A 22,046-nucleotide genomic window follows, 5' to 3' on the forward strand; every position below is an offset into this window, starting at 1 on the left:
ATAAATAATTATTAGTATTGGTTGTTTTATCTATTTAATATTATAAGATTTAGTTTATTTTATTTAGTTATTCTTTTGGTACTTAGAAGTTAGAACACACATATTTTCATAATAGAGATTTGTGGAGGCGTAATTAGTGTAAAACTTAAAGGTTTTATATTAGTATTAGTATTAATTAGTTAATAGAGCATGTGCAAGAATGTAACAAAAGTCATCAATACACATCAATGACTAAGGAAAATTGTAATATAAAAACTATAATTACGAATTTGATAAATTTAATAATATTAGTTAAGTAAAAGTTTCTAGTATTTGAATGTATAAGGATATGATTAATTGAATTTTGATTAATCACCTTTTTATTAAGAATAAAAAAATTTATAATCAAAAGCAAAAAAAAAAAGGATAAAGTTAGAATTAAATAATTTTGTATTTATTTGAAGCAAACACTTGTCCTTATGATGTGTCTTAAATGTTTACAGGTGTTAGTTGAAGAAGATCCACCCACCATTTTATTAAAATCCACTAACTCTTAATAAGAAGCATTCCTTCATAATTAATTATCCTACCTACTACATCCATCAAGAGAAACAAAAAGGCATAGAAAGATGCTGGCTAAAATATTCCTTCAAATTAAGCCTCCACCTATTTGATTTTTTTAGCTACTGACTATTTTCTTCGAGTAGAAGCTTTGTTGACTCAGAAGATGTTTAAAAAGTTCGAATTTGGGCATCGAAAAAGGTAAACTAATAAAGTTGTGTAAATAAAGTTTTGCGTAAAGACGATATTATTATCCTCTATGCATTTGTATAGTTTATTCAAAGCATTAATCCCCTTTCTTTTAATTTCCTAAAGAAGTAGATGCATCGGAGCTTCTATTTTAAAATGGGTTGAAGAAGTAGATGCATCGGAGCTTCTATTTTAAAATGGGTTTAATATGGGTTAGCTTTTCAGAAGTAGCTCAAGCTTGTATTGTTTTGTTGTTTTTAATTTATAAATTTATTTAATTTGTGCTTAATTTTTATTTTCTATTTTAGTTGATTATCTATTGATCGTACTTTTTATTTGTTATATATATCTATTTTTTTAGAACTGATGATAATTTTGTATTTTGGTTTAATTTATGGTAAATTTAATTTGAATCGGATACCATTATTTGATCTATGCATGCAACTATAAAACGGATTCCCTTTAAATATTTATGGAGGAAAAAACAATTTATCTTTATGATACTATGATGCTCAACATTAATTTGTGAGTATAAGTAGATTCTACATAGATACCGTGAATATTTAGATAATATGAATAATTTTAGGAATATTTTAAAAGTAATATTAAATCACCGTAGAAAGTAAATATAGTTAATATAATTAGTGATCTCTATACCAAGTTGATTAATCTTATTCTGGTTCTGCTAATAAATGACTAATTAATGGTTTGGATTTAGCAGGTTTGTGAAGTTGCAGCTTTCTTTGAAGTTATATGAAGTTGTAGAAAAACAGAAATCTTTTCGAAGAAAGAAAATTGCAATTATATTTCATCTCTATAATGAGGTTCATTACTTTACTTGTAATATTTATTACTTGATCTGAATGGAAACTTTGATGTGGCTAAAGTTCTAAGTTAAGAGTCTCAATGAGAGTTCTTAATGACTTGAAACATTAGTTTTTGGCGGAATAACTGATGTACCTCAAGGTATGTAGAAATACAAATATACATATACAATTATTGAGACTTATTTTTTCTTAAAATTTTAGGCTAAGAGTATGGATGTTGTTTGGGGAGAAACAGTTGGTGTGGATGGCCAATTGTGGCTTTTGTGTCGTATATTTTTGAAATTTCAGGATTCCGTTTTCTTTAGATTTACTTTTGAAGTTCATAGCGTTGATTATGAGAAATATATATATTTTGAACACCTTACTGTGGGAAAAAAAGATGCTCTCTTTTTTCTTTGTTTTGTATTTTTTATCTGCATCCACTCTATTTTTGTCACGAAGATATTCTTTTAGGATTTATGAGTGAAGTTTGCAAATGGATGATTGGAATAATCTGTGAATTGTAATTTTACAACTGTTTAGAAATTTGATCGCTTATTTTTTTGTGTATCACTATTTGTAATTGTAGCATCTTGTGATTTTGTATTATCCGTATGACAATTTTTGTTTTAGCCTATGCTTGCCAAATTCCTGAATTTTTTTGTGTGCATTAATCTGTGCATGCTCCCAGTATGTAAGCATTTCTATCTCAAGATTTCAAAATGAACACTCTATAATATGAATTTAAAAGAGTTTTCGTTGATGTCAGAATACTGAAGACAATGTGGCTATTGAAAGTTCAAAGGCTGCTGATGAAGCTGCTGAAATTGTTCTTAGTGAAATTATTCTGGCATCAAGGGTTCACTGCATAGTATTCACTGAATGAATTGCACAGACTTGATATTGGCACTACCATGGAAGAGGTACTGATCATAGCTTCTCATTAATATGCATGTATAATAAAATTGGAATGACTTCATTTTTCATAGGCTAATGATCTTTTTCTCTATGTATATTGTTGGTTCTAAACATTTGTTTCCTTTTCTGCCAGTTGTACGAATATTTCCATAAAGGTTCTCTCATCAGCAGGGGTGCGCTCAATAACATTTCATCCGGATGGAAGAATTGGACATGAAGATACGTTAAAGGTAAAGGATTGTGAAAGATAATATAATGTAGCACTTGAATAAGGATAAAAAGAGTCATTTAAAAGTGTCAAAATGATATATTGTTGATGTATTCATGGGAGATTGTTATCTATTATGATTCTGTTGATGTGAGATGGACAACACTTGATGATCTCTATATTAATGCGAAACATTTGGGATGCTCATACTACCAAAACTTTGTTCGAGTCGGGTAGCACATATATCGGTAGGATTATCTTTTTTCAAGCTGTTATTTTCAGTGGCAATTTTGTAAGTTTTTAGGTACCAAATTTTTTATTTTTAATAGAGATTTGAGAAATTACATATGTATTTATTAACTACTGTATAAAATTAATAAACAATTTGATTTGAGTTCTGAAATGATATTTTTTAGAATAATATGACATGTAGAGAAGAAAGGATAAAAATATTTGAATGTTATATCATTTTGTTTGACTAATTGGATCCAACATTAAAATATATTTGTGTTTTGAATATGCACCCATCATCACATTGTTAACGATTCTTAATTGATTAGTTGGGTTTTGATTAATTGGATTTAACACTAAAATATATTTATGCTCTCCTCTTTATTAATAAGTTCAATTGTTTTGAGTTAACAAACTGACACTTAATTCTAATTTATTTTTTGTTTTGCTCTAATAAAAAAATGGAAGTTTGAACTTATATTTCAGTAATAAGCTTCAATGTATAGTTATATGCATATCATTCTGGACTTACTTCAAAGTGCTAACATCGACAAATTGGGAGAGATTTGAGCCCTTATACTAAATCCAATCATTATGAGGTCGTGAATATTATATGCTCCACTTTTAATATACTTTTTCTTTTAATATTTAAAGTGAAAATCTGTTATGGCCCTTGGTAATTTTGCAGGAACTTTTCATATTTTTCTGATTAGAGGACTTGCGAGAGATAGTAAAATTCAAGAAGATAGTGTTCTAGAGGCTGAAGTTGAGATATTCATGAAGATTTAAGATCCAAGTGAGTGATTTGTATATTTATCCAAAAGTTTTATATGTTTTGGACATTGATTTTATATGTTATTTTGAACTTTGCATTAAGCCTTTATGTTAAAAGCTTTTTATCTTGATCCTTGGTTAGGGAATCAATTTTGCTTTTTTATCGGTGCCTATTATATCAACTGGGTGTACCTTTCATGTGTTTTTCATTATATTTTATTTAATTTTTAATATTTTTTATATGTATATTTTCTTTGTTACATTTTTTTATTTCTATGTTTTTCATTTTGGGACTGACTATGTTAAAAGTGTTAGGAATTCTATAAAGCACATTGACTTTAATTTTAATTTTTTGATGATTTTTTTAGTGTTCTTTTGATAACTTCTGCTAAGCCGTGTTGATAGAGACTGAATTTTTAGATGCAGAATAGGATACTTAATGACAATCTTCTAATTGGTGTTCAATTTCATAATGATTACTTAGTTGAGGAAATGAAATCTTCAAAAAATGAGTTGTCTCTTGTATGTCATTTGATTTTTCTTTCATAAGAATTTAATTATTGGGAAATATTCTTATTTCTTCTGATACGGTGAATCCCGCCCGTTTATATATTTTTAATTTCAATAAGAATTTACAAATGGTAGTTGATTTGTTTCAAATTCTGGAAAGATTCTTCTACTTCTTAAATTTAGTGAGCATTTCTTAAATTTAGTGAGCATTTTTTCTGTACGAATCTGGTACTAATAGGAGAATAACAGGTTGGTTTAGCAAGATATTCTTTTTCCACATCTTTTATTAAAGAATATAATCTTTTGTCATCTTTTAGCAAGATGTTCCAATAAGAATATATTGATTATATTTCTTGCATTTTGTTGTTGTTTTAGGACTTAGGCTCTTTAATTTGATGTACGAGTAATCTTAATTTACAATGGTGAAAAACTTTCTTTCATGATATTCATTAGGTTTTTTTCTTTTCTTAATGTCAATCCTTTTAGGCTCAAAACATTCAATGGCTTAAAATTTATATATATATATATATATATATATATATATATATATATATATATATTGCAAAATCATAATCTAGGCAACGATCTAGGCTGACAACTTTCAAGTTTCCCTTGTTCACTTACCTAAGAATAAGGATAATATTTTCCTTATAGTGATTTTGATGATTTGATATTTTTCATGTTTATCTTTGTTATCTTTTAAGTACAAATATATTCATTTAACATTAGAAATCAAAATTATTGGTTACTGCAGTCTATTGCTTTTGCAAGTTTATTGGTTACAATGTTGCTATTGTTGCTAATCAATGATGTGTGACTCAAAGATCGGACAAAGAAAATATTTAAATGTAATTCTGATATGAATTTATTTTTCAAGTTCATAGATTTGATTATAAGTTGATTTTTTAATTCATGAAGACTAAAGTATCTTGTTGGGAGCAACCTCTATGATGGATGACCCAGATTGAGGTTAGTTTAACCTATTTAGTTTTTAATTTTGTTGTGTTATATCTCTTTTGTGATGATACTTGTATTTAGGGTGTTATCCTTATTATCGAGTAAATGTCAATTATAATTCATTTATCCTTTTTAGATATAAGACATATAATCTAACATGTGCAATCTAGGCATAGTTTCTTCCTTTTTAGTGGTTAAACATGAAAGTCTTAAGGAATAATTGGATTTAAGAAAAATGCTGCTAATGGTCATACTAACAATATGTCGGACAAAATAGTATTAAGTACCTGATTTGTGCATGGAGATAATTCAAACTGATTAGTGTCTTGAAGAAACATTCTCCACCATCAGACAAAGTGCTGAAGATCCATGATTCAACTTGATTACATTATTTCAAAATAACTCTAAAACTCATCTTTATATCAAAGATCATTGTTGATGCATTCAACAAACATTCCTGAAGACTTCTTTGAATACCACATTATCCGTCTCATTCTTTTTCTTCTCATCATGACTTAGTAGTATCTTAAGTCCTTCCTTGTTTGTGACTCTAGAAACTACAACATATAGCTGACCATGTGTAAAAGCAGGCTTTTTGAGTAAGAGCCCAACCTTTGACAATGATTGACCTTGACTTTTGTTTATAGTCATTGCATAAGATACCATTATAGGAAACTGTCTCCGTTGAAACTTGAATGGTATTCGATGATCGGATGGACTTAAAGTCATCCTTGGGATGAACACTCTTTGTCCTTTGTTTTTTCCTGTGCTGCTTTGTGCTTTTATGATGTGTTTTCCAAGCTTGGTGACAATTAAGCGTGTACCATTGCACAATTCTGTCGAGTGATCAATGTTCCTAAGTAACATTATAGGGGTTCCAACCTTTAATGTCAACTGATGGTTTGGAACACCCGAGCAATTGATTGTGTTCAGGAACTCAGGAGTGTGTATGGATGCCAGTAAATCATTATTAGACTCTGTTGGGCATGCCTTATCAGAACTATAATAGGTATGTGCTTCAATGTGATTTAAGCTCATCATGTGATTGTTTATTTCATCCACAATTTGCAATGTTGGTGCAAGTATCGCTCGGTCTTTTATGTGTTGATCAAGATTTTCTCCTGAAAATAGTTCTGGATAGGTTACCTTACAGATTGTCTCTATTGGGTCATCCCAATCCTTTACCAGAATGTCATCTGGGATTTCAATTCTTTCACCTGAATCTCTAGGTGTACCATAACTTCCATCACCAATACCTAGAATCCAATTAGCAAATTGCTTCAAGTCATGCGACCTTTCAGTGGAATCACCTACTCTCAATCTCATTTTTTTGTGAGGGTCAACAACTGACAGCTATTCCAAATATACGATGAGTTTATTGTGGCATTAACAATTTCTTGCCTAGTTCCTTTTGGGATCACTGGTAGTATTTGTCGAAAATCACCTCCAAAACTGTCTTTCCTCCAAATGGCTCCATTTCACTATTCACATTCTTGAATCTTAGAATGTCTCGCATCATCCTGTCAAGAGCTTCAATGCAGTACCTATTTACCATAGGAGCCTCATCCCAAATTATTAGTTTTGTTTTTATCAACAATTCAGCCAAGGCGCTCCCCTGTCTTATATTGCATGTGGAGAATTCATCCAAATTGAGTGGGATTGCAAAACGTGAATGTGCTGTCCTGCCACCGGGTAATAGAAGTGATGCTATCCCACTTGATGCAATAATGAGTACAATTTGTGATCGAGATCTCAATGCAGAAGCTAATGTTTGCCAAACAAAAGTTTTTCCAGTCCCACCATAACCATACAGGAAGAATACTCTACCTTTCCCACTATGAACTGCTTCCATTATTTTTTCGTATACCATCATTTGCTCATCTGTCAGTTTTTGCATATAAGTAATATGATTCGCGGCTAGTTTCCTTCTATCATACCGAAGTTCATCACAAATTAACCTGTTAATGACATCCGCTATTAGTTGATGGTTCGAACATTGACTCATATCTGGTACTGGCATTGGTGGGTAGTCTCTAAGGCTCTTGTTGTAACTGTTTAGCACATTTTCAATTTGTATGAGTGTTAGCTCCTTTAACTCATCGTCTGTAAGAACTAAATCTGCGTGCATAACAGGAAAATTCAAATCAGTACAATGTAATAACTCACTTACGTGTGGAAAAATTTCTCTATGACTTATATAAGCACTGCAATAGCCACGCTGACCATATTAAGTATTTGATTTGAGTTACCATTGTTAACACAATTTTCCAGGACAGGACAATTTATTACAAATTAAAAATGTTAGTCTAATTAGCATAAGAGCCTTCCTTTTTAAGTTAGTAATATATTTGTCAAAAATGCCTATCCCTCACCATCAATTGGTTATCCTTTTACTTTATTTTCTTATAAATTTATCGCAACTGTATTTTGATTAAATATTACACAATTATACAAATATACAGATTCATGCAAATTACTTCATTATTATATTGTGGTTGGTTGGAATACTAAAACTATTGTGATAGAATTTATTGATTAATTACTAAAATATCATTTTTTACCTATTGAGATAGCGAAAATATCTAATTATGATAATTGAAGTAACAATTGATACCTGGATTATCAAGTAGTCTTCTCTGCCTATGAAGTATGTCATCACATAGTAGAGTCTATGTCTTTTCCCATACATGTTCTGCCCTATCTATTGAATTAGAAAATAAAAGTGTTGCAAAGAGCTTTCTCAGATACGCTCCAGATCCCCAATGGCTAGCTTCTTCTATTGCATCAATATATTCCTTGTCATCATCTAGAAGACCACGTGCATAACATGCATCTTTAAATGATGAATAAACAACACCATCTATGGTTCTGATATCTTCATAGCAAGTTGGTCCCTTCACAAAATTAAGGATTAGTCTGAGGTAATAAATTTCACCCGAACCTGGAGGCACAAAGAAGATTCTTCCAATAACATAATGTGTTTTTCGTGGCAACCACACTCTTTCTTTTGCTTTCCATACAAACTTTGTAGGGAGTTCTACATATGTCAATGACCTAGCCTCCATATAATCCCTATTTACTTGAAACCATCCAATGAACATAGATTCCTTGACGGATGCTTGTTTCACCACATCATCTAAATTTTCATCGTCTTTAAATATCACATTTTGTTCATCGGGTAAGTGAAAACCTAATCTCACAATAGAAGGATCTCTATAATGGATGTTATACCCAAAAATTCTCTAGGCTGCTTCACATAGAGATATGTATCTACAATCATAATACATGCTCACTTCATCGTATTCATCCAACTCGGTGTTTGATGTAGCACTTTTATAGAATGAGGCTGTGACGAGGTCATGTCCTTTATTCACATATTTGAATAAATACTTCATTGACCTTGATTGGTTGCACCACTCAACATTGATATGAGCTCCATATCTCATAAGTAAGAGCCTATTATGAGGGACCACATAACGGTTATCAAGGTCAATGCTAGACTTTTTAATTGTTCTTCCATCTTCCCTACGTCTATATATCGGATAACCTTCATCGTCGACGGTTGAGTTATCAATAAATCTCTTAGGGAAGTGACGAATGCATTTACCATCCTCCATACATGGTGAATCTTTCTTAACCAAACCACACGGGCCGTGCATCATGTGCTTTTTCACTGCTTCAAAGTAATCTGCATCTGTCTTCTTATCTGGTATCTCAGCTGATATAATTCTGTCAATGTCTTTTGCTATTGGATATTTGTCATCCTTATGGAGAAAAAGTAGTATATGTGCATGTGGCAATCCACGTTTCTGAAATTCAATTGTGTAAACAACTGCAAAATCCATTAATGAAGATTTAATTAAATAGTGTATGTATGTGTAATAATACATATATTGATAACATGAAAGGTTTCTAGTGACTGTGATTAGTAACACTAATGTAAAGTTAATTCTTTGCTTATGTGACATAATATGTATATTAGTAACTTTGATTAGTAAAAATTTACCTTCACTCACTTTCCCAAATATCTTGTTGGCTCTAATATCTTTAATTAGAGTATCTAGTTTTGCCTTGAAAGCTCTACAAACAATGTCAGGTCTATCTTCGGAATTTAACTTTCTGTTCTTTAGAAAGTCCTCAACCTCAGGCCACTTAGGATTGCATGTGAAGGTAATGAAAAGATCAGGATAACCTACCACCTTACAAATAGCCATTGCATCTTGATAATTCTGTATCATATATCTGGGACCCCCCGTAAATGAAAAAGGCAATATAATACGTTTGCCACATGATGATGGTGTTGTTTTTCCACTGAAAACTGCTTTCTTTATTCCCTTGTACATTTCACATCTGAATTTATCTTGCTCTTGACGTATATAGTTCAACCTGGCTTATTCAATCATAGAATATCCGTCAACCAAAAATTGTTGGAATAGTCTTCTTGCATATAAGAGGGGAGATCCATCAGCTAATCTTTCTTGAATCCTAAATGCGAAAAACTCCCTCATGGACACCTCTTGCCGTCCTTTCCCACCACTATGATTCCACTTATTAAGAAGTATATCTTCTTTGTAACCATCTTTCCCATAAGGAAATAACAAAGGATACTGTAATCCCAAATAAGCTAGATTGACTTGATTGATCCGTTGCAATCTTCCACTTTGTGTCTCAACTACAATGTCCCGATCAATCTTACCTATATCAAAATCTCCAACAATCAAAGCAGCCACTTCATCTGTTGAGGGCAAGTTATATCTTCTACCATCCTTTCTTCTTTTGCCGAGTAGCTTGATTGAGTTATTCGAATCCTTAGCAACTGAATCCATGACCATACAAAATGCCTTGACCAAAATATTATTGTCATCAAGCTTTTTTTCAAATCTCTTACAATATCTTCATGAATCTGCTTGTTCTCTTCACCCCTACGGCAGCAAGTCAAGTATAATATTATAATAGCAGCATATAAATTACAATATTTTGGCTATGAAAATTTTAATTAATAATGCGTTAAACAAAAGATGACAAACCTGATGGCAGCCATGCGGTTTTGGACTTCATTTTGTGTATCAAATACATATAATTGCGCAAATTTGGCCGTACTTCCTTCGGGTGGTATGAAACTACCCATTAAATGATAGTTCTCACCAAAGAGAATGAAAGTTGGTGGTCCTCTGGAATTATTCCTGCCACGATCTATTTTCGCGCCCATGGATGTGAACTGGAACATGCTATTGTAAGATCTAATATTTTTACGAAAATGCTTGCTCTTTGGACCATTACCATATAACAACTCATACAACACTTTAGGAGCTTCTTGTAAGTGTGGAACTTGAACTTGTCTTCCTTTACAACATAGAGTGAATTTAGGTTGGCTTGTGTTATAATTTTTGTTTGACTTTTCGTCATACCAGAAAAGAGCATTACAATGCTCATATTCATACATTGCATCCCCCATGTGTAAATACTCTGGAAGCAGCAAGAAGGGTTAATTCAGTCGATACGATATTATTAGGAAGATCTTAGATTTTTTATATTTGTATCAGTTAAACATGTTTTATCTAGTATGTACCGCCTTCTCTAGATTTTATTTTTTTAGTGGTATTGGAAGATCTTAGGCCCGATCTTGTTCCTGCATCATTTTAAGAAATTACACAATGTTAGTTTTATATTGATGAATTTATTGATAATTGACACCTTCTTATTAATAGGAGGATACATCTAAAATAACAAACAATTGTCCTTACCACTTTCGAACAAATCATAAGCATTGAAAAGTACAATCCACAACTAAGAAAAGTGATTGGTTGAGTATGATTTTAATTTCATGGCTAATAAGTATGAATACCTTGTTTAAAAGAATTAAGTATGAATACCTTCTTTGAAGATTCTGGTCTCATTTTGTCTTGAAGCATTTAATTTCAACCTTCTGCTCCTCCTAGCATTTCTAATTTCTTCTGTTTGGTTTGATAGTTTTAGTACACATATAGGCAACATTATCTTCATAAAAAAGAAGTATGGCCTCATTTATATTTTAAAAAATAAGGATGGTCAGTGTTCCATGTACCTCGTGCATAGTTCTTCTGTTGTGTTGTATTATCCGCCATACTATTCACACTAATAGTGTTTGATATTTTTGTCTTGGTAGATTGAACTGAGTCCACTTTACATTGAATTATTTCTGGACCACTTGAATCTGTATTTTGAAATGCACTGTCTCCATCATTAACTGTAATTATCTCTTGCATAATTTAAAGTAATAATATAAAGCATGATGTCATTTGACTTACATTGAATTGTAGTCTAATCCATGTTGCTTTGGTTCGATGTAGTTATAGCTGGTGTACCTGTTAATCATAAATAGATCTCTCTTTAATTGAGATACAGATTGGTTCTCTTTAGGAGCACCCAAAACCTGATTATCTATATATGATTTTAGCAATTTAGGTTGAATCTTATCTGGTCATACAAAATAAATTTTACCTTCCTTACTTTGAGATACACTGGTATTTTTTGTTGAGCTCGTTTCGATGCTCTTTTTATCGTAGCATGCTTTGCAAAGTCTGAATATCCAAAAGTTAATTTGTTTACCTGATATGTACTGGCAGATAAGTGTTTGGTGAATTATTTACAATGTATTTCATTACCAATCATTGGAATTTCTCGTGCTAATGTATCGGTTGATATGTACATGCACAATGCGGTATTCCACACTATCTTCCAAATACCCAAAGGCATAAAGAGATACAACGTGACAGTAGTGCTTGCTAGCTTCGTCTAGTGCAAAATGTCTCTTTCCCGTGAGGGGATTCCACATAAGTAGCCTAGAATTGAGACCCCCATGGAAATCCTCAAGCAAATGACTCCATGGTCGGAGCCTATGATCGAGTAGAAGCCATAATGGTTAATTTCTATCGGCACATTGAAATTAAATTGCCGCCCAGTATCAACTGAGGCTCGAACATACCACATTGAGTTTTGATCACTTGGGGGGACCCAATGCCGACAATGACGCTTCGGTCTCTGTCTTTGGTTTCCTTATAGTTTTTCTTGATAAATAAGTTGGTGCATAGTTGATGAGCGGATAATTTATACGCTTTTTGACATTGTTTTTAGTATGTTTTTAGTAGGATCTAGTTACTTTTAGGGATGTTTTTATTAGTTTTTATGTTAAATTCACATTTCTGGACTTTACTATGAGTTTGTGTATTTTTCTGTGATTTCAGGTATTTTCTGGCTGAAATTGAGGGACTTGAGCAGAAATCAGATTCAGAGGTTGAAGAAGGACTGCTGATGCTGTTGGATTCTGACCTCCCTGCACTCAAAATGGATTTTCTGGAGCTACAGAACTCGAAATGGCGCGCTTCTAATTGCGTTGGAAAGTAGACATCCAGGGCTTTCCAGCAATATATAATAGTCCATACTTTGGCCAAGAATAGATGACGTAAACTGGCGTTCAACGCCAGCTTTCTACCCAAATCTGGCGTCCAGCGCCAGAAAAGGAGCCAAAACCAGAGTTGAATGCCCAAACTGGCACAAAAGCTGGCATTCAACTCCACAAAAGGACCTCTACACGTGCAACACTTAAAGCTCAACCCAAGCACACACCAAGTGGGCCCCGGAAGTGGATTTATGCATCAATTACTTACTCATGTAAACCCTAGTAGCTAGTTTATTATAAATAGGACCTTTTACTATTGTATTATAGATCTTTCATCTCTTGAACCATCTTTGGATCATTTTTATATCTTTGAACGTCTGGTTCTTAGATCAGGGGGGCTGGCCATCTCGGCCATGCCTGGACCTTTCACTTATGTATTTTTAACGGTAGAGTTTCTACACTCCATAGATTAAGGTGTGGAGCTCTGCTGTTCCTCAAAGATTAATGCAAAGTAATACTGTTTTCTATTCAATTCATCTTATTTTGCTTCTAAGATATTCATTCGTACTTCAATCTGAATGTGATGAACGTGACAATCATCATCATTCCCTATGAACGCGTGCCTGACAACCACTTCCGTTCTACCTTCGACTGAATGAGTATCTCTTAGATCTCTTAATCAGAATCTTCGTGGCGTAAGCTAGAATGATGGCGGCATTCAAGAGAATCCGGAAAGTCTAAACTTTGTCTATGGTATTCCGAGTAGGATTCAATGAATGAATGACTGTGACGAGCTCCAAACTCGCGATTGCAGGGCGTTAGTGACAGACGCAAAAGGATAGTAAATCCTATTCCAGCATGATCGAGAACCGACAGATGAATAGCCGTGCCGTGACAGGGTGCGTTGATCATTTTCACTGAGAGGATAAGATGAAGCCATTGACAAAGGTGATGCCTCCAGACGATTAGCCGTGCCGTGACAGGGCATTGGATCATTTTCCCGAGAGATGACCAAAAGTAGCCATTGACAGTGGTGATGTATCACATAAAGCCAGCCATGGAAAGGAGTAAGACTGATTGGATGAAGATAGCAGGAACGCAGAGGTTCAGAAGAACGAAAGCATCTCCATTCGCTTATCTGAAATTCTCACCAATGAATTACATAAGTATTTCTATCCCTATTCTATTAATTATTATTCGAAAACACCATTATCAATTTATATCTGCCTAACTGAGATTTGCAAGGTGACCATAGCTTGCTTCATACCAACAATCTCCGTGGGATTCGACCCTTACTCACGTAAGGTATTACTTGGACGACCCAGTGCACTTGCTGGTTAGTTACACGGAGTTGTGAACCATGGTCTTGGCATCATGTTTTTGGCGCCATTACCAGGGAAAGAAAGAGCGATGAATTTTACATAATTAAAATGTAATCACGATTCCGCGTACCAAGTTTTTGGCGCCGTTGCCGGGGATTGTTCGAGTATGGACAACTGACGGTTCATCTTGTTGCTCAGATTAGGTAATTTTCTTTTTGTTTTCTCTTCAAAAATTTTTCAAAAATCTTTCAAAATTTTCTCCTTTGTTTTCGAAAAAAAAAAATTTTTTTAAAAATAAATATTTTCAAAAATATATTTTTCTTCAAAATTTTTAAGAATGAATTCTAGTGTTTCATGAATCCTGTTGAAGCCTGGTTGGCTGTAAAGCCACGACTGTAGGGCATGTTAGGCGTGTCATGTCTGGATACATACTAAAGCTTGGCTGGTTATTAAGCCATGCCTGGCCCTTTGATTGGAGCTTTAGAGCATAAGATTCCTGGAATTCATATTAAAAATTTTGGAATCCTTATTTTTCTTTTTTTTTAAAATGATTTTCGAAAAATATAAAATAAAAATCCAAAAAAAAATCATAAAATCATAAAAATCAAAAATATTTTATGTTTTTGTTTGAGTCTTGAGTCATTTTATAAGTTTGTTGTCATTTGCATGTGCATCTTGCATTTTTCGAAAATTTCATGCATTCATAGTGTTCTTCATGATCTTCAAGTTGTTCTTGGTAAGTCTTCTTGTTTGATCTTGATGATTTTTTGTTTTGTGTTGTATGGTGTTTTTCATATGCATTCTTGAATTCTTAGTGCGTAAGCATTAAAGAATTCTAAGTTTGGTGTCTTGCATATTTTCTTTGCATTAAAAATTTTTCAAAATTATGTTCTTGGTGTTCATCATGATCTTCATAGTGTTCTTGGTGTTCATCTTGACATTCATAGCATTCTTGCATGCATCACATGTTTTGATCTAAAATTCTCATGCATTGCATCATTTTTCTTGTTTTTCTCTCTCATCATAAAAATTCAAAAATCAAAAAAATATCTTCCCCTTTTTCTCTCATCAAATTCGAAAATTTGGATTGACTTTTTCAAAAGTTTTTAAAATCAAGTTGTTTCTTATGAGTCAAATCAAATTTTCAATTTGAAAATCTTATCTTTTTCAAAATCTTTTTTTCAAAAATCTTTTTCTTATTTTTAGATCAAATTTTCGAAAATAACAATAACAATTAATGTTTTGATTAAAAAATTTCAAGTTTGTTACTTACTTGTTAAGAAAGATTCAAACTTTGAGTTCTAGAATCATATCTTGTGATTTCTTGTGAATCAAGTCATTAATTGTGATTTTAAAAAAATTCAAATCTTTTTCAAAAACTAATTTCAATCATATCTTTTCAAAAATATCTTCTTATCTTACCTTTTTCAAAAAGTTGGTTTCAAAATATCTTTTCTAACCTCCTAACTTCTTATCTTTTCAAAATTTATTTCAACTAACTAACTAACTTTTTGTTTGTTTCTTAACTTTTTCAAAACTACCTAACTAACTCTCTCTCTCTAATTTTCGAAAATATCTTCCCTTTTTTTCAAAAATTTCTTTTTAATTAACTAATTATTTTTATTTTTATTTTTGATTTCAAAATTTTTCGAAAATTACTAACCTTTCTCAAAAACTATTTTCGAAAATCACTAACCCTTTTTCAAAAATTATTTTTGAAAATTCTCCCTCTCCCATCTTATTCTATTTACTTATTCATCTACTAACATCTCATCTCACATCTCAACCCTCCTCACAGTTGTGTTTCTTCCATTACATTACATTCTTTGTCTCCCCCTCTTCTTCTACTCACACAAGGATCCCTATACTGTGGTATAAAGGATCTCTATTATTATTATTATTTTTCTGTGCCCTCTTCTTTGTCATATGAGCAGGAGCAAGGATAAGAACATTCTTGTGGAAGCAGATCCAGAACCTGAAAGGACTCTAAAAAGGAAACTAAGAGAAGCTAAATTACAACAATCCAGAGATAACCTTTCAGAAATTTTCAAACAGGAAAAGGAGATGGCAGCCAAAAATAATAATAATGTAAGGAAGATGCTTGGTGACTTTACTGCACCTAATTCCAATTTACATGGAAGAAGCATCTCCATTCCTGCCATTGGAGCAAACAACTTTGAGCTGAAACCTCAATTAGTTTCTCTGATGCAGCAGAACTGCAAGTTTCATGGACTTCCATCTGAAGATCCTTTTCAGTTCTTAACTGAATTATTGCAGATATGAGATACTGTTAAGACTAATGGAGTAGATCCTGAAGTCTACAGGCTCATGCTTTTCCCTTTTGCTGTAAGAGACAGAGCTAGATTATGGTTGGATTCTCAACCCAAAGACAGCCTGAACTCTTGGGATAAGCTGGTCACGGCTTTCTTAGCCAAGTACTTTCCTCCTCAAAAGCTGAGCAAGCTTAGAGCTGATGTTCAAACCTTCAGACAGAAAGAAGGTGAATCCCTCTATGAAGCTTGGGAAAGATACAAACAATTGACCAAAAAGTGTCCTTCTGACATGCTTTCAGAATGGACCATCCTGGATATATTCTATGATGGTTTATCTGAGCTATCAAAGATGTCACTGGACACTTCTGCAGGTGAATCCATTCACCTAAAGAAAACGCCTGCAGAAGCTCAAGAACTCATTGACATGGTTGCTAATAACCAGTTCATGTACACTTCTGAAAGGAATCCTGTGAGTAATGGGACGCCTATGAAGAAGGGAGTTCTTGAAGTTGATACTCTGAATGCCATATTGGCTCAGAATAAAATATTGACTCAGCAAGTCAATATGATCTCTCAGAGTCTGCATGGAATGCAAGCTGCATCCAACAGTACTCAAGAGGCATCTTCTGAAGAAGAAGCTTATGATCCTGAAAACCCTGCAATAGCAGAGGTAAATTATTTAGGTGAACCTTATGGAAACACCTATAACTCATCATGGAGAAATCATCCAAATTTCTCATGGAAGGATCAAAAGCCTCAACAAGGCTTTAATAATGGTGGAAGAAACAGGTTTAGCAATAATAAACCTTTTCCATCATCCACTCAGCAACAGACAGAGGACTCTAAACAAAATACTTCTAATTTGGCAAACTTAGTCTCTGATCTGTCTAAGGCCACTGTAAGTTTCATGAATGAAACAAGATCTTCCATTAGAAATCTGGAAGTACAAGTGGGCCAGCTGAGTAAAAGGATCACTGAAATCCCTCCTAGTACTCTCCCAAGCAATACAGAAGAGAATCCAAAAGGAGAGTGCAAGGCCATTGACATAAGCACCATGGCCGAACCTGTGAGGAGAGGAGAGGACGTGAATCCCAAGGAGGAAGACCTCCTGGGACGTCCAGTGATCAATAAGGAGCTTCCCTCTGAGGAACCAAAGGACTCTGAGGCTCATCTAGAGACCATAGAGATTCCATTGAACCTTCTTATGCCCTTCATGAACTCTGATGAGTATTCCTCTTCTGAAGAGAATGAGGATATTACTGAAGAGCAAACTGCCAAGTTTCTTGGTGCAATCATGAAGCTGAATGCCAAATTATTTGGCATTGATACTTGGGAAGTTGAACCTCCCTTGTTCATCAATGAACTAAGTGATCTGGATCAACTGACATTGCCTCAGAAGAGACAGGATCCCGAAAAGTTCATAATACCCTGTACCATAGGCACCATGATCTTTAAGGCTCTGTGTGACCTTGGTTCAGGAATAAACCTCATGCCCCTCTCTGTAATAGAGAGACTGGGAATCTATGGGGTGCAAGCTGCTAAAATCTCATTAGAGATGGCAGACAGTTCAAGAAAACAGGCTTATGGACAAGTAGAGGATGTGTTAGTAAAGGTTGAAGGCCTTTACATCCCTGCTGATTTCATAGTCCTGGATACTGAAAAGGAATAGGATGAATCTGTCATCCTAGGAAGACCTTTCCTGGCCACAGCAAGAGCTGTGATTGATGTTGACAGAGGTGAAATAGTCCTTCAATGGAATGAGGACTCCCTTGTGTTTAGAACTCAAGGATCTCCCTCTGCAACCATGGAGAGGAAGCAGAAAAAGCTTCTCTCAAAGCAGAGGCAACCAGAGCCCCCACAGTCAAACTCTAAGTTTGGTGTTGGGAGGCCACAACCAAACTCTAAGTTTGGTGTTGAACTCCCATATCCAAACTCTAAGTTTGGTGTTGGAGAGTCTCAACAAAGCTCTGCACATCTGTGAGGCTCCATGAGAGCCCACTGTCAAGCTATTGACATTAAAGAAGCGCTTGTTGGGAGGCAACCCAATTTTTATTTATCTAACTATATTTTTCTTAGTTATATGTCTTTGTAGGTTCATGATCATATGGAGTCACAAAATAAATAGAAAAATTGAAAACGGAATCAAAAACAGCAGAAGAAAAATCACACCCTGGAGGAAGCACCTGCCTGGCGTTCAACGCCAGAACAGAGCATGGTTCTGGCACTGAACGCCCAAAATGGGCAACATCCTAGCGCTGAACGCCCAGAACAAGCATGGTTCTGGCGTTCAACGCCAGAAATGGCAGCAAATGGGCGTTGAACGCCCAAAATGGGCACCAACCTGGCGCTGAACGCCCAGAGTTGTGTGCAAAGGCATTTTACATGCCTAATTTGGTGCAGGGATGTAAATGCCTTGACACCTCAGGATTTGTGGACCCCACAGGATCATCCCAGGATTTGTGGACCCCACAGGATCCCCACCTACCTCATCATCTCTCTTTCCATTCATGATCATCCCTTCTGTTTTCCATTCACCACTCACATCCATACACCCACTACCTTCAAAATTCAACATCTCTCTCCCACCCAATCCCACCCATATGGCCGAATACACACATCCATCCATCTCCTCCATATCTTCTTCTTCTTCTTCTATTCTTTCTTCTTTTGCTCGAGGGCGAGCAACATTCTAAGTTTGGTGTGGTAAAAGCATAGCTTTTTTGTTTTTTCCATAACCATTGATGGCACCTAAGGCCAGAGAAACCTCTAGAAAGAGGAAAGGGAAGAAAAAAGCTTCCATCAAGGGTCTATAGCTCAGTGGTAGAACATTTGACTGCAAATCAAGAGATCCCTGAGATACCTCAGGGGATACATTTTCTTCCACACAAATTGGAAACAACTAAGGGTGGAACATCAAGAGCACTCCATCATCCTTCATGAAATCAGAGAAGATCTAAAAGCAATGAAGGAGGAGCAACAAAGGCAAGGAAGAGACATAGAAGAGTTCAAGGACATCATTTGTTCCTCAAGAAGGAAACGCCACCATCACTAAGGTGGATTCATTCCTTGTTCTTATTTCTTCTGTTTTTTTCGTTTTCTATGTTATGTGCTTATCTATGTTTGTGTCTTCATTACATGATCATTAGTAGTTAGTAACTATGTCTTAAAGTTATGAATGTCCTATGAATCCATCACCTCTCTTAAAAGAAAAATGTTTTAATTCAAAAGAACAAGAAGTACATGAGTTTCGAATTTATCCTTGAACTTAGTTTAATTATATTGATGTGGTGACAATGCTTCTTGTTTTCTGAATGTATGCTTGAACAGTGCATATGTCTTTTGAAGTTGTTGTTTAAGAATGTTAAATATGTTGGCTCTTGAAAGAATGATGACTAGGAGACATGTTATTTGATAATCTGAAAAATCATAAAAATGATTCTTGAAGCAAGAAAAAGCAGCAAAGAACAAAGCTTGCAGAAAAAAAAAAAAAGAAAATAGGCGAAAAAAATATAGAAAGAAAAAGAAAAAGCAAGCAGAAAAAGCCAAAAGCTCTTAAAACCAAGAGGCAAGAGCAAAAAGCCAATAACCCTTAAAACCAAAAGGCAAGGGTAAATAAAAAGGATCCCAAGGCTTTGAGCATCAGTGGATAGGAGGGCCTAAAGGAATAAAATCCTGGCCTAAGCGGCTAAACCAAGCTGTCCCTAACCATGTGCTTGTGGCGTGAAGGTGTCAAGTGAAAACTTGAGACTGAGCGGTTAAAGTCAAGGTCCAAAGCAAAAAAAGAGTGTGCTTAAGAACCATGGACACCTCTAATTGGGGACTTTAGCAAAGCTGAGTCACAATCTGAAAAGGTTCACCCAATTATGTGTCTGTGGCATTTATGTATCCGGTGGTAATACTGGAAAACAAAGTGCTTAGGGCCACGGCCAAGACTCATAAAGAAGCTGTGTTCAGGAATCATCATACTGAACTAGGAGAGTCAATAACACTATCTGAACTCTGAGTTCCTATAGATGCCAATCATTCTGAACTTCCATGGATAAAGTGAGATGCCAAAACTATTCAAGAGGTAAAAGGCTATAAGTCCCACTCATATGATTGAAGCTATGTTTCATTGATAGTTTGAAATTTGTAGTATATTCTCTTTTTTTATCCTATTTGATTTTCAGTTGCTTGGGGACAAGCAACAATTTAAGTTTGGTGTTGTGATGAGCGAATAATTTATACGCTTTTTGACATTGTTTTTAGTATGTTTTTAGTAGGATCTAGTTACTTTTACGGATGTTTTCATTAGTTTTTATGTTAAATTCACATTTCTGGACTTTACTATGAGTTTGTGTGTTTTTCTGTGATTTCATGTATTTTCTGGCTGAAATTGAGGGACTTGAGCAAAAATCAGATTCAGAGGTTGAAGAAGGACTGCTGATGCTGTTGGATTCTGACCTCCCTGCACTCAAAATGGATTTTCTGGAGCTACAGAACTCGAAATGGAGCGCTTCCAATTGCGTTGGAAAGTAGACATCCAGGGATTTCCAGCAATATATAATAGTCCATACTTTGGCCAAGAATAGACGATGTAAATTGGCGTTCAACGCCAGCTTTCTACCTAAATCTGGCGTCCAGCGCCAGAAAAGGAGCCAAAACCAGAGTTGAACGCCCAAACTGGCACAAAAGCTGGCGTTCAACTCCACAAAAGGACCTCTACACGTGCAACACTTAAAGCTCAGCCCAAGCACACACCAAGTGGGCCCCGGAAGTGGATTTATGCATCAATTACTTACTCATGTAAACCCTAGTAGCTAGTTTATTATAAATAGGACCTTTTACTATTGTATTATAGATCTTTCATCTCTTGAACCATCTTTGGATCATTTTTATATCTTTGAACGTCTGGTTCTTAGATCAGGGGGGCTGGCCATCTCGGCCATGCCTGGACCTTTCACTTATGTATTTTTAACGGTAGAGTTTCTACACTCCATAGATTAAGGTGTGGAGCTCTGCTGTTCCTCAAAGATTAATGCAAAGTAATACTGTTTTCTATTCAATTCATCTTATTTCGCTTCTAAGATATTCATTCGTACTTCAATCTGAATGTGATGAACGTGACAATCATCATCATTCCCTATGAACGCGTGCCTGACAACCACTTCCGTTCTACCTTCGACTGAATGAGTATCTCTTAGATCTCTTAATCAGAATCTTCGTGGCGTAAGCTAGAATGATGGTGGCATTCAAGAGAATCCGGAAAGTCTAAACCTTGTCTGTGGTATTCCGAGTAGGATTCAATGAATGAATGACTGTGACGAGCTCCAAACTCGCGATTGCAGGGCGTTAGTGACAGACACAAAAGGATAGTAAATCCTATTCCAGCATGATCGAGAACCGACAGATGAATAGCCGTGCCGTGACAGGGTGCGTTGATCATTTTCACTGAGAGGATAAGATGAAGCCATTGACAAAGGTGATGCCTCCAGACGATTAGCCGTGCCATGACAGGGCATTGGATCATTTTCCCGAGAGATGACCGAAAGTAGCCATTGACAGTGGTGATGTATCACATAAAGCCAGCCATGGAAAGGAGTAAGACTGATTGGATGAAGATAGCAGGAACGCAGAGGTTCAGAGGAACGAAAGCATCTCCATTCGCTTATCTGAAATTCTCACCAATGAATTACATAAGTATTTCTATCCCTATTCTATTAATTATTATTCGAAAACACCATTATCAATTTATATCTGCCTAACTGAGATTTGCAAGGTGACCATAGCTTGCTTCATACCAACAATCTCCGTGGGATTCGACCCTTACTCACGTAAGGTATTACTTGGACGACCCAGTGCACTTGCTGGTTAGTTACACGGAGTTGTGAACCATGGTCTTGGCATCATGTTTTTGGCGCCATTACCAGGGAAAGAAATAGCGATGAATTTTACATAATT

General features: G+C 34.8%; 2 protein-coding genes and 1 non-coding gene across 18 annotated transcripts; 1 reads left to right on the plus strand and 2 right to left on the minus strand.

Moving 5' to 3' along the window:
- Nucleotides 1-465: 465 nt before the first annotated feature.
- Nucleotides 466-21,151, plus strand: LOC107613375 (uncharacterized). Of its 16 annotated transcripts, none has more exons than XM_088496586.1 (7): nt 495-741; nt 1,451-1,553; nt 2,305-2,458; nt 2,587-2,909; nt 3,581-3,688; nt 5,054-5,145; nt 12,357-21,151. In XM_088496586.1, the coding sequence occupies exon 7, from the start codon at nt 16,162-16,164 to the stop codon at nt 17,773-17,775; it is 1,614 nt and encodes a 537-aa protein (XP_088352712.1). In that variant the 5' UTR covers nt 495-741; nt 1,451-1,553; nt 2,305-2,458; nt 2,587-2,909; nt 3,581-3,688; nt 5,054-5,145; nt 12,357-16,161; the 3' UTR covers nt 17,776-21,151. The 16 variants fall into 16 exon arrangements, with proteins under 16 accessions (XP_088352716.1, XP_088352712.1, XP_088352713.1 ...); XM_088496587.1 differs by having other exon boundaries at nt 5,095-5,145; XM_088496582.1 differs by having other exon boundaries at nt 2,587-2,683.
- On the minus strand, nt 5,578-9,476 carry LOC148549296 (uncharacterized). The gene is made up of 7 exons (XM_088495716.1): nt 9,140-9,476; nt 8,408-8,965; nt 8,214-8,323; nt 7,882-8,027; nt 7,748-7,773; nt 6,578-7,251; nt 5,578-6,486 (listed from the first exon to the last, which is right to left on the minus strand). The coding sequence occupies exons 1-7, from the start codon at nt 9,474-9,476 to the stop codon at nt 5,578-5,580; spliced, it is 2,760 nt and encodes a 919-aa protein (XP_088351842.1).
- LOC148549297 (small nucleolar RNA R71) lies at nt 16,294-16,401 on the minus strand. Its single transcript, XR_015897310.1, has one exon. It is a non-coding gene; the product is annotated as a small nucleolar RNA R71 (small nucleolar RNA).
- Nucleotides 21,152-22,046: the final 895 nt, after the last annotated feature.

This window comes from Arachis ipaensis, chromosome B8, assembly GCF_059453495.1.
Source record: "Arachis ipaensis isolate K30076 ecotype BB chromosome B8, ASM5945349v1, whole genome shotgun sequence".
In the NCBI taxonomy this organism is placed as follows: Eukaryota; Viridiplantae; Streptophyta; class Magnoliopsida; order Fabales; family Fabaceae; genus Arachis; species Arachis ipaensis.

Bases quoted from the DNA above. Each gene is read 5' to 3' on its own strand.
- LOC148549296 (XM_088495716.1), bottom strand. From the start codon at position 9,476: ATGTACAAGGGAATAAAGAAAGCAGTTTTCAGTGGAAAAACAACACCA. The intron at 7,252-7,747 runs GTATCAATTGTT...TTATGCACGCAG, and splicing joins AAGACTACTTGATAATCCAG to ATTTAGTTCTTACAGACGAT. The intron at 6,487-6,577 runs GTGATTTTCGAC...TATTTGGAATAG, and splicing joins GAGGAAAGACAGTTTTGGAG to CTGTCAGTTGTTGACCCTCA.
- LOC107613375 (XM_088496590.1), top strand. From the start codon at position 16,162: ATGCTTTTCCCTTTTGCTGTAAGAGACAGAGCTAGATTATGGTTGGAT.